The sequence below is a fragment of the Loxodonta africana genome, chromosome 13 (assembly GCF_030014295.1).
Source record: "Loxodonta africana isolate mLoxAfr1 chromosome 13, mLoxAfr1.hap2, whole genome shotgun sequence".
Classification (NCBI taxonomy): domain Eukaryota; kingdom Metazoa; phylum Chordata; class Mammalia; order Proboscidea; family Elephantidae; genus Loxodonta; species Loxodonta africana.
In genome coordinates, this window is record NC_087354.1 from 52499654 (window position 1) to 52511710 (window position 12057).

At 47.4% G+C, this 12057-nt stretch overlaps 1 protein-coding gene across 4 annotated transcripts in view; it reads left to right on the forward strand.

Annotated features, from left to right (window-relative positions):
* CA12 (carbonic anhydrase 12) overlaps positions 1 to 4689 on the forward strand; it is a 63641-nt gene extending 58952 nt beyond the window's left edge. Inside the window, exons 9-11 of one of the 4 annotated variants that reach the window (XM_010598030.3) lie at positions 1057 to 1083; positions 1976 to 2063; positions 2850 to 4689. In XM_010598030.3, the coding sequence (XP_010596332.1) occupies positions 1057 to 1083; positions 1976 to 2063; positions 2850 to 2922 (188 nt within the window). In that variant the 3' untranslated portion in view covers positions 2923 to 4689. Of the gene's footprint in view, positions 1 to 1056; positions 1084 to 1975; positions 2064 to 2846 lie in introns of all 4 variants that reach the window. The other 3 variants (XM_023558316.2, XM_010598031.3, XM_003418344.4) reach the window with 3 other exon arrangements.
* Positions 4690 to 12057: the final 7368 nt, after the last annotated feature.

The window sequence follows — 12057 nt, forward strand, 5'->3', positions numbered from 1 at the left end:
TTCTCTGCTGGCATCTCACAGTTGGCCAGTGTTCTCCCAGGGTCTCAGTCACCTCACAGGCTCTATGGGTGGCGGACTTTCCTGCGTTTTGGGCTGGGCGGCCACCATCTGCACAACTCTGGCTTCCAGTGTGATTTAGAAAAAGCACCTCCTCCTGCACATGCTAGAAGTTTCACTGAGACCAGAGGATATGTGTGTTTTAAACAGAGACTCTTTAGACAGAGGGCCTGTTTGGGAGAATGGGGAAGAGGTCTGAGAACCTGGAAGAAGCTTCAAGGCTGGGCTCCTCTGTCTCACTGAAAAAAAAAAAAAGATGAACTCATACATGACTCTCCCCAGGGGAGGTCCCTAGTGGGCCAACTGTGGGCCTTCGCCTTACACAGCCGGCCACTATTTCAGCACCACTGAGGACTCGGCACTGGGGTTTTGGGAGGACTCTTCACTCACCTCCTTCATCCTAATGGAAGCTCACTGGAAGAAGCCATAATCCTCAATTGTCTGGTTCTGTGTAGCAGAGAAGGGAGGCTGGTATGGAGGAGGAATTTCTCGAGTTTGTCCAGGAATCCTGAAGCAAAAATAGAACTGAACCATGAAGACAAGACTGGATACAGGAGGGCTGGGGATGGGGGAGTCTGGTGGCAGGTTCCAGCTGGGCTCCACCAGCCCCACCCAGCCAGAGCCTGGCAGATTCCTTGCTTATGAAGAGGGGCAGATACCAGAAAGGTCAATAGTAACCTACTCAAGTAAACTCTGATTCTTCTCACCTCCTTCTTTGGCCATGTTGTGTTAAAAACTAAAGTCTTGCCCTACCAAAGAGACTGTCGTGATAGAGGAGCACCAGCAGGAGGGAATCAAGGTATGACTCCCTAGGCAGGCAGTTCTCTCTACCCCATCAGGCAATCACCTGAGCCAAGGGTTAACTATCCCTGAAGGTTTGCATAACCCCGGTACCTCCAACCAACCAAAGGTAGAGCTTTGCTCAATGTACTGGTCAAATCCAGCACAGTTTGACTCTGGGTTAATTCCTCTCTTTTCTTTCCTCCTTGGAAATGCAAGACCTTACCTACACAGGACTGAGTATGGGTATGTGGCTGGCCAGCCGGCCGTGCATGCTGCAGCTGGGTGATCGCTGTGATTCTGGGTGTGATCTGGGCCTGTGACCCTTCCAGCCCACCCTCTCTGCTTCTCTGTGCTGTCGCTCCAGCTCCTGACACCCTCCTTGCTATGGGTCTTACTATCAATTTACTCTTTGATTCAAAGATGAACTGCCAATCAAATGCTTTCCTAATGAAAGACCTAATCACACTATAGCATGGGCACATTGAGGGAGCCTATCCAAGACCTTATGTTGGCCATACTGGGAGGCCATTGCCTAAAAATGCACCTGAGCCCAGTGCGGGCCCAGCTGGGGGACCAGCTGTGGACCTTGACGATGGGGTACTGGTTGTTTGGAACTGCTTCAGATTGTGCAATAGAATTTGGGGGCAAAGCTAATAAAGAGGCATCTAATGGGCCTTAAATCCAGCAAGCTATGACAAAGTAAGTTCTCATTCTGTAGCCCAGGGTTCCTCACAGTGTGGTTCATGGACCACCTGCATCAGCATCACCTGGAGGTGTTTGGTTAAAATGCAGACTCCCAGGGCCCCCCCACCAAACAGATTGACTCAAAGTCTCTGAGGGCTGGGCTCAAAAAGTCTACATTTTAAACAAGCTCTTTAGATGATCCTTGTGCAAGTCTGAGGACCCCTGTTGGAGAATTGCCCTAATTTGCAAGTGGCCCCTCTAAGCACTCCAGGCATGTCCTGCTAAGCCAAAGACCAGGATCCCAGAGTCTGAGAACAGAGCTGGGGAAATAGCACCTTTCTGTGGATGATCGGGCACTGCCACTTGATTTTACACCCGTGTGCTGTGGGAGGGGACGATGGGCAAGAGAAGATGGTGATGTAATGTGGTGTGTCCACTGCCTCTTCACCAGGCATCATCCTTTCTGTGGCCCTGGCCAGCGTTCTTGGCATCTGTATTGTCCTGGGAGTGTCCATTTGGCTTTTCAGAAGGAAGAAGAGGTGAGCTTTTTTTGATTTGGAATGGGCGTGGGTGGCTTATATGTCCATGAGGATTTGTCTGCCTGAGAAGGCAGCCTTTAAGCCTACAGAGTGAAGGCCCCTATCTCAACGGGGCCAACATTTACCCTGGCAGTGCTGTTCCCAAAACACCGGTGCCCAGGCCTCCGTTGCACGAGATGCTAGTTGTTCAAGGGTCATTGTGCAAAGACTTGGAAGTATGTGCACAGCCTTGCTGCCACTGCCAATTAGCTGTATGACCTTGACCAAGTCTCTTGATTTGGGTAATGTCCCATTTTCTTAAACACAATTAGTCTGTCGTCTTACTAAGATTTACATCTGGTTTTTCTTTTATGAATCCAAAAAGGAAAATGAGGAAAACCTGATCTCTCACTCAGATTAGCTATTGATGCCCTTTGCCCATGTTTTTATTGTCATGCTTAGTTTTTCCCAAAGCCTAATTAATTATTCCTGGCATGAAAGAAAAAGTCACCAGGAACCCTATTATGGATTCAAAAGTTTCAAGAATGGGATGATGAGACCTTTTTCACAACACAGGTCTGGAATTGTCAGGTGTTAAAAGAGAATAGTTGGGAAATGAATAGGTTCTGTTTTGGTTAGTCCCTTACTGGGGGGCATTCTCTCCCAAGACCAACAGAATTGGGGAAAGGTCCCCAAGAGAGGAATCTGACTTCTAAATCGCATCTTATTCCATCGCTGAGTCAGGCTGCTCCCTGGCTCTCTCTTGCCTCTTTGACTAACAAGACTTCTGTGTTCTTGTCCCAGTAGCAAAAAAGATGACAGCAACAAGGGAGTCATTTACAAACCAGCCATCAAGACGGAGACGGAGGCCCATGCCTGAGGTCCCTGGCATTCCCAGGCACGCCCATGGAAGGACCTTGCTTTGGATGCTACATACTTTGGCTCTATGGACACTTGAAATACCTGAGGGGGCTCTCAACATGCAAGCAGCTCAGACACTCGAGGCCTCTAACTGGGAGCCCCAACACCCTGGTGCCAGGGCCAACCACGGCGTGATCAGGAGGCAGGAACTCTGAGCTATTTGCCACATCTGTGTGGGAATCATTGAGTGGTCTGTATTCTGGGGTCACAGACCAAGCCTCCTGCTGGTGGGCTCTTACTGGCTGGAAAACACATTCATCTGGATGTCCACTCCAGTGTGACTGCCATTGTCCTGGAAATTCTGCTTTTGCTGTGAAAGCCTTCAGAACAGAATGTACACTTTCTGCTTCAGTTTTGCTTTGGAAACTGCTTCTTTCCTTAGGGGAGGGGTTGTCTCCCTCTGATTTCTTCTGCTCTGACAAAACCTTTAGCCTGACCTCACAACAGGGGGAGGAGGAGTGCGGGGCGGGGCTGAACTGCTACAAGGGTCAAGTGGTGAGAGGCAAGAAGACCAGAGCTATACTTTGTAATATACTAGGGACATTTTCAAAGTCCTTTGGGTCAGAAGCACTGACTAGGCCCTACAGAAAGGCTGTTTCAAGTTCCATTTCTTAGTGGGAAGGGAAGGGAGTCAGAGAGAAAGAGAAAATACATGTGGGCTGGGAGACGCTCACTTTGCAACCAGAATTTCTACTGAAGTCATTTACCAGCCACAATTGGGGAAGGTCAGAATATGAAGCCGAAACCCAACCCCTTCTGTCAGTGGGCCAGCTGTGTTTTGTATTCTATAGATTTTATTTTTAAAAAGTAGGCTGTTCCTTGAAAATGTATTGCTGCTTTCACCCCTCTAAAATAGAAGTGAGTTCTGAGATGACCCAAATGGCTTTGGAATCTAGAGGAAATAAGCAGAAGCAGAATGATTGTAGAGCTTTGTCTCTTTTGCCCCAATTCCACTTCCACCCACCTCTGTAGGGAGAGGAGAAGAAGGAGGCACGGGCTGAGGCAGGGCACGGGAAGGTCTGGCTTCTTTGGTCCTTCCTTTGCCTCTCGCTACTGGGGGATCCCAAGTATCTTTGTTCTATTTCTTTAGTATTAGCTGGCAAAAATGGTAAGAACCTACACCTATTTCTTTCACAGCCATTCTAGAATTTCGCTGTATTATTGACGCTATTAATCCCATTTCAAGCTCAGACCCAAATTCCTCTCCCCATCACCTAAACTCTCTGTAGGCTTCCTGACCGGACCTCAGGAGTAACTCCGCTGGGGGAGCTGTGGTCCACAGCAATCCCTGTCCCTGTGCCTCAGACCGGAGGCCACTGTGATGACGGTCCATTCAGCACTTCTGTATTTATTGTAAGAATGATTGTAATGCAGACATATACTGTAAATATGAGAAATTCTAAATAAAATGTTTTTCACATCAGACTGATTTTTTTTATTTTTATAATTTTTATTGTGCTTTAAGTGAAAGTTTACAAATCAAGTCAGTCTCTCACACAATAACTTACATACACCTTGCTACATACTCCCAATTACTCTCCCCCAAAGAGACAGCCTGCTCTCTCCCTCCACTCTCTCGTTTCGTGTCCATTTCGCCAGCTTCTAACCTCCTCTACCCTCTCATCTCCCGTCCAGGCAGGATATGCCAACATAGACTCAAGTGTCCACCTGATCCAAGAAGCTCACTCCTCACCAGCATCCCTCTCCAACCCATTGTCCAGTCCAATCCATGTCTGAAGAGTTGGCTTCGGGAATGGTTCCTGTCCTGGGCCAGCAGAAGGTCTGGGGGCCATGACCACCAGGGTCCTTCCAGTCTCAGTCAGACCATTAAGTCTAGTCTTTTTATGAGAATTTGGGGTCTACATCCTATCCCACTGCTCTCCTGCTCCCTCAGGGGTTCTCTGTTCTCTTCCCTGTCAGGGCAGTCATAGATTATAGCCAGGCACCATCTAGCTCTTCTGGTCTCAAGATGATGTAGTCTCTGGTTCATGTGGCCCTTTCTGTCTCTTGGGCTCCTAATCACCTTGTGTCCTTGGTGTTCTTCATTCTCCTTTGATCCAGGTGGGTTGAGACCAATTGATTCATCTTAGATGGCTGCTTGCTAGCGTTTAAGACCCCAGATGCCACTCTTCAAAGTGGAATGCAGAATGTTCTTAACAGATTTTATTATGCCGATTGACTTAGATGTCCCCTGAAACCATGTTCCCCAAACCCCTGCCCCTGCTACACTGGCCTTCGAAGCATTCAGTTTATTCAGGAAACTTCTTTGCTTTTTGTTTAGTCCAGTTGTGCTGACCTCCCCTGTACTGTGTGTTGTCTTTCCCTTCACCTAAAGTAGTTCTTATCTACTATCTAATTAGTGAATACTCCTCTCCCACCCTCCCTCCCTCCCCCCTCTTGTAACCACAAAAGAATGTTTTCTTCTCAGTTTAAACTATTTCTCAAGTTCTTATAATAGTGGTCTTATACAGTATTTGTCCTTTTGCAACTGACTGATTTCACTCAGCATAATGCCTTCCAGGTTCCTCCATGTTATGAAATGTTTCACAGATTCCTGTTCTTTATCGATGCATAATATTCCATTCTGTGAATATACCATAATCTATTTATCCATTCATCTGTTGATGGGCACCTTGGTTGCTTCCATCTTTTTGCTATTGTAAACAGTGCTGCAATAAACACGGGTGTACATGTATCTGTTCGTGTAAAGGCTCTTACTTCTCTAGGATATATTCTGAAGAGTGGGATTGCTGGATCCTACGGTAGTTCTATTTCTAGCTTTTTAAGGAAGCCCCAAATTGATTTCCAAAGTGGTTGTGCCATTTTACATTCCCAACAGCAGTGTATAAGTGTTCCAATCTATCCACAGCCTCTCCAACATTTATTATTTTGTGTTTTTTGGATTCATGCCAGCCTTGTTGGAGTTAGATGAAATCTCATTGTAGTTTTGATCTGCATTTCTCTAATGGCTAATGATCGTGAACATTTCCTCATGTATCTGTTAGCTACCTGAATGTCTTCTTTAGTGAAGCGTCCAGACTGATTTTTGGGAGGTAAAGTTAAAGCCTTTATTGGCAAAGCACTCACTCTGAAGTGACCTGTCTATGGTGTTAGGTCACTAATCACAATGAATGAAGAGTTCGCCAACAGCTAATGTCATTCACGCCAAGGTCTCAGAACCTGCCTTCAAAGGAAAATACATTGATGTACTTAAGATGCCTGGGTGCCACTGGACTAAACCAAAAACTAATAAGTTTCCTAAACACAACCAAACACTTGGAGGGACAGTGCAGCAGGGGTGGAAGTCTGGGGACCATGGTTTCAGGGGACATATAGGTCAACTGGCATAATAAAGTTTATTAAGAAAATGTTCTGCATCCCACTTTGGCAAGTGACTTCTGGGGTCTCAAAAGCTAGATGCATCAATTGGTCCCAACCCACCTGGAGCAAAGGAGAATGAAGACCACCAAAGACACAAAGAAAATACGAGCCCAGGAGACAAAAGGGGCCACATAAACCAGAGACTCCATCAGCCTGAGATCAGAACTGGATGGTGCCCAGCAACTACCAGTGACTGCCCTGACAGGGAACATAACAGAGTCCCTGATGGAGAGGGAGAAAAGTGGGATGCGAACTCAAATTCTAGTAAAAAGATCAAACTTAATGGTCTGAGACTAGAGGAACCCCAGAAGACATGGCCTCTGGATTCTCTGTTAACCCAGAACTAAAACCATCCCCAAAGCCAACTCCAGACAAAGAATAGACTGAACTAGAAGACCTTAAATAATACTTGTGAAGAGTGTGCTTCTTAGCTGAAGTAGACACATGAGACTAAATGGGCAGCTCCTGTCCAGAGGCGAGGTGAGAAGGCAGAAAGGGACAGGAGTTGGTTGAATGGACATGGGGAATCCGGATGGAAAGGAGGAGTGTGCTGTCACATTATAGGGAGAACAACTAGGGTCACATAACAGTATGTGTATAAATTCTTGTATGAGAAACTAACTTGAGCTGTAAATTTTCACTTAAAGCACAGTAAAAAAAAAAAAAAAAAATTTAACAGAAAAAAAATGTTCTGCTGCCAACCAAAATGTTGGTAGTTTGAATCCACCAGCCACTCCTTGGAAACCCTATAAGGGCAATATAATAGAGGCTAGTGGCCCTTGCTTGGTATTTGCCTCAATAGAAATAAATTTAAATAATCTTTGAATTAAAAAAAAAAAAAAACAAAGATGCCTGGGTGGCACAAACAGTTGTGTTCAGCTGCTATAACATAAAGGCTGGCAGTTCGAACCTACCCAGCAGTGCCAAGGAAGAAAGACCTGATGATCTGCTTCTATTAAGATTATAGCCAGGAAAGCCTTATGGAGCCAGGCTCTACTCTGTAATACATGGGGTCACCATGAGTCAGAACTGACTTGATGGCAAAGGGTTTGGGTTTGTTTTAACTTAATCACTTTACTGAGGATGAAGGACTATGATGTGTGCAACCAGGCATCTCACACCTTGTCACCTAATGGGGCTAGAAAGTCTACAGCAAGCAGGGAAAGGCTGAGGCAGGAGGCAGATCTGGGCTGCGCCTTAAAGGATACGTCAGATTTGGACAGATGTTGGGTAGAGAGGGAGAGAGTCCTCACCAAAGCGACATGGGCATAGAGAACAGCTCTTAAGTCTCTTTTTACTCCTGGAAGTGCCCAGCATTGCACCCAGGAGGTGGACAGTATTTGTGGCCTGACCACCTTATTTTGGATCCTTCTGGCAAACATGCCCGCACCCTCCATGTAATGTTCTGTCTCAACCTGGATTTCACATTTCGCTTTGCTAAATGAGGGGCAGCCCTGTAAAAGCTCCGAATAGGTACCATCACTGTTTGTGTGAGTTACCTGGAGAAGCTTCCAATGCTCATTTTAGTTGCCCCAGGACTGAGATACATGAGCTGTTCAAGGGTAATTGTGCTCCAGTAGGTGACACAGCAGCTGGCCCAGCTTTGGGAAAGAAGTGGCAAGACACAACCCTCCAGATTCTGATGGTCTCTCTGGTCGGCACACAAGGGTTCTTCATTTCTCCCTCTTTGGCAACCTCCCAGGTCTCAGAACAATTTGCAGCAATGAGGACACGTGGGCGGTGAGGTGCAGGGATGGGGACAGATGGGCAGTGAGGCGCAGAGATGACGATATGTGAGGCGCAGAGTTCCCACGGAGCACTTATGCCTTGCATTTGCTCCCATCCTACTGGTTGGGGGTGGGGAGGACATTTCTTGGAACCAGCAAGGAGGAAGAGCCATCATCTCCCCTCCCTCTCCACAGCCTTTCTGGCAATTCCCCAAACCCAAGATTCACCTGGGTTGACGAACGGGGAAGTGTGGTGACGAGAGCCTTGGGTTGGCAGAGGAAACTCAAGTTCTCCTTTAGTTTGGCCATTGCCTTCCCACCTTGTTGTGTTTCTGGGTGCTGTCAAGTCAGTTTTGACTTATAGTGACCCCATGTGACAGAGCAGAACTGCCCCATAGGGTTTTCTTGACTGTACTCTTTACAGAAGTAGATTGCTAGATCTTTTACCTGCAGAGCTGCTGGGTGGGTTTGAACCACCAACTTTCAGTTAGCAGCCAAGTGCTTACCCATCGAGCCACCAGGGCTCTGCCCTCTCATCTAAATCCAGCTCAATGAACAATCTAGAGCAGCCCAGTCCAATTTAATGAAATACAATGGAAGTCACATCTGTAATTTTAAATTCTCTAGTAACCAAGAAAGGAAACCCTGGTGGCGTAGTGGTTAAGTGCTGCTACTGCTAACCAAAAGGCGCTCCTTAGAAACTCTATGGGGCAGTTGTACTGTGTCCTGTAGGGTTGCTGTGAGTCGGAATCAACTCAACAGAAATGGATTTAATAACCCCATAACCAAACCTATTGCTGTCGAGTTGATTCTGACTCACAGCAACTCTATAGGACAGAGTAGAACTGCCCCATACAGTTTCCAAGAAGCAGCTGATAGATTAGAACCGCCAACTTTTCGGTTAGCGGCCAAGCTCTTAACCACTGTACCACCAGGGCTCCAAAGTCTCTAGTAGCTACACAAAACAAAGTAAAAGAAGTCAGTGACACTAATTTTAATAACATATTTCACATAACCCAAGGGATCCAAAATACCTTAATTTTGACATATGAATCAATATTTTAAAATTCTACATTTTAATTTTTTACAGGAAGTCTTTGAAATCTGGTGTGTATTTTATACTTAAAATATACCTCAGTTCAGATGCTTGATGCTCACCAGAAAGTCTTGATCTATATTTAAAAAAAAAAATTAGGTTTCATTAAATATACAGTTGAAAATACAGATTCACATACCCAAGTCGCTGCAAACATACTTAAAAATCTTCCTATCACTGAATCAAGTATTAAAATTACATTTATTAAAACAAAGACACTAAATAGAGTTTCTCAGGCTCACCAGCCACATTCCAAGCAACCAGGAGCCATATGGGGCCAGTGGCTACTGTAGTGGACGGCACAGATATGAAATGCTAGTCATCTCCTTGCGATGCCCTTTGAGGGGGTTAAACCTAGAAGACTTTCACCCAAAAAGAAACCCTGGAACAAAGCTTTGGGGGATGGGGGATGGGGGATGGGGGTGGGGGATGGGGGATGGGGGATGGGGGATGGAGGATAGGCCAGGTCAGGGAGAGGGATATGGAGAGAAGGAGGGCAGAGGCAAGTCAGGCCGAGGTGGGCAGAGCGGACTTAGGCCTACTTACTTCTTTACTCCTATGACGACTTCTCCCCGCCTGGTGTCCCAGACACGCCCGGCCACACCCTTGGGTCCATGTACTCAGTAGTGACTTGGTCAAGGGTGACCTGACCCTTAGCAGGAGCTCGGCTGCAGGCCTGTGGGTGCCTGGATAACTGCAGAAGGACCCTCCTGCAGGACCCCTGACAGGTGCTCACAGCTCCCCACCTTCCCCCCCAAAGGCATAGCTAAAGTACAGCAGGTACTGCACATGTCCTGGGTGCCACTTGACGTGGGGAGATGCCACTGAGCAGTTTCTATTAACCTCATACGGCCCAATGTCTTTCCTGAAGCATGGTGGCAGAGGTGTAGCAAGGGGGGGCTGGGGGGACACCTGCCCCTGGGTACAAGTCCAAAGGGGGCGCCAGATGAGGTGCATAATGACGTTCCTCCAGGCGCCTCAGATATGAGAGGCACCTGACCAGGGACGGATTATCCAATAGGCAAGGTACTCCATGGACTTACTGTGTTTATTTACTAACCTCTGAGGCCCTGGTGGCACAGTGGTTAAGAGCTCAGGTGGCTTTCACATATCTGATGTGGTGAAAACCAGGTGAAATTGTGCACTACAGATTAGTAAGTAAGCACAATTAAGCCTGTGCATACCTTGCTTCCTGGCTAAGCCACCCCTGCACCTGACAGCAGGACGGGGTCGGGGGTCGGGGGAGGCTATCTGCTCACGCACTGCTGCCATCAATATCTATTCATCTTGAAATTGGGGCGGGGGATGCAAGTTAGAGATTGCCCCTGGGTGCTCATTACCCCTGCCCCCCCCCCCCCCGCCACACACACACACTATGCCCCTGCAGGGGTGCGATTTCAGGGCTTGCCATAGGTCTATTTTCCATAGATACACCTCTGTATCCCCACACACCGCCTGATCTCTTCGGAGCCCTAATGTTCCTGCAGGTGGCAAGGCGTTTCTACCCTTCCACGGCCTGCCAACCCTAAGGGGCAAGGTTCTGGCAAACTCTTCAATGTCTCAAACCGTGTCCACCCCCCCCCCCCAAAAAAAAAAAACCATTGCTGTCAGTGGATTCCAACTCACAGCGACCCTACAGGACAGAGTAGAACTGCCCCATAGGGTTCCCAAGGCTGTAATCTTTATGGAAGCAGATGGCTACATCTTTCTCCTTCAGAGTGGCTGGTGGGTTCGAACCTCGGGCCAGATCACTTAAATGGTTAGCTCTGTCTATCAAGATGCCAGAACTCTTGAGACCAGCTTACAAGAACAAAGGTGACCTCTGCAGCTGCCTGCCAGGAACAGGAGGTGCCACTTGCGCAGTCTTCATGGGGCAGGGCCACCTGGGCGCTGCCATCCACACCTGAACCCTCCAGATTCAAGAGCCACAGGGTGTGAGGCCCAGACCGTACCTCAGAGGAGGGTCCCCATGCTCCACCCGGGGCCCTTTTATTATAGAATGATTGGGCAGAGATAAGGGCAGTACTCTGTTGTACCAAATTATTCACCATAAAAAAATGATTGCAACCAGGTTGGCTTCGTGTTATGACTGCAGGTCAACCAGGAATTCAGTAATGCCTCTCACTTGTATGCGCTTCACTGTTTCAGTGCACCTTCACGCCATATGGCAACAGCCCAGGGAGAGAGGGAGTGTTGCCCCTACCTTGTAAATGGGAGGTGAGTGCTCTGAGCCAAGTCCACAGCTCTGGGATCATTAGTGACAGTGCTAGGCCCACTCTACAGCTCCAGTGACAAGCACTTCCCTGTAACAGAATTTGCCATACTGATCCCAATCATCGATCTGCATGCTCAGAAAACCCCATGGGCTAAAGGCACTAAAGACATCCGTGCCAGCGATTTCTGGACAGTCAGGCTGACCTCCTGCCTCCAATCTGTGTGCAGCTTCTTCCGCTCAGGAAAAGTCAGACCAAGGACGGCCAGCTGCAAGTCAGCTCAGCTCCTGGGATGTCACCCTCACTTCTTCATTCAGCAAACCAAATTCCCAGGGACACATTCATTGAGCTTTCTCTTTTCCCAAGGCTGAACTGGAGAGAGAGAATAAATGCACGCACACACATACCATATAATTCCACTTATTTAAAATTCTAGAAAATGCAGACTAACCTACAGTGACAGAAAGCAGACCAGTGGTTGTTCAGAGATGAGGCGAGGGCACAGGTGGGGGGCTGGGGAGTTTCCAGTGGGCAGGAGGAAATCGTTGGGGTGATATATATGTTCATTTTCTTCATTGTGGTGACAATTTCTCCATATATGTCAAAACTGTTCAAATTTCACATTTTAAATATGTGCCGTTTATCTTACATCAACTATGCCTCAATAAAGCTGTGAG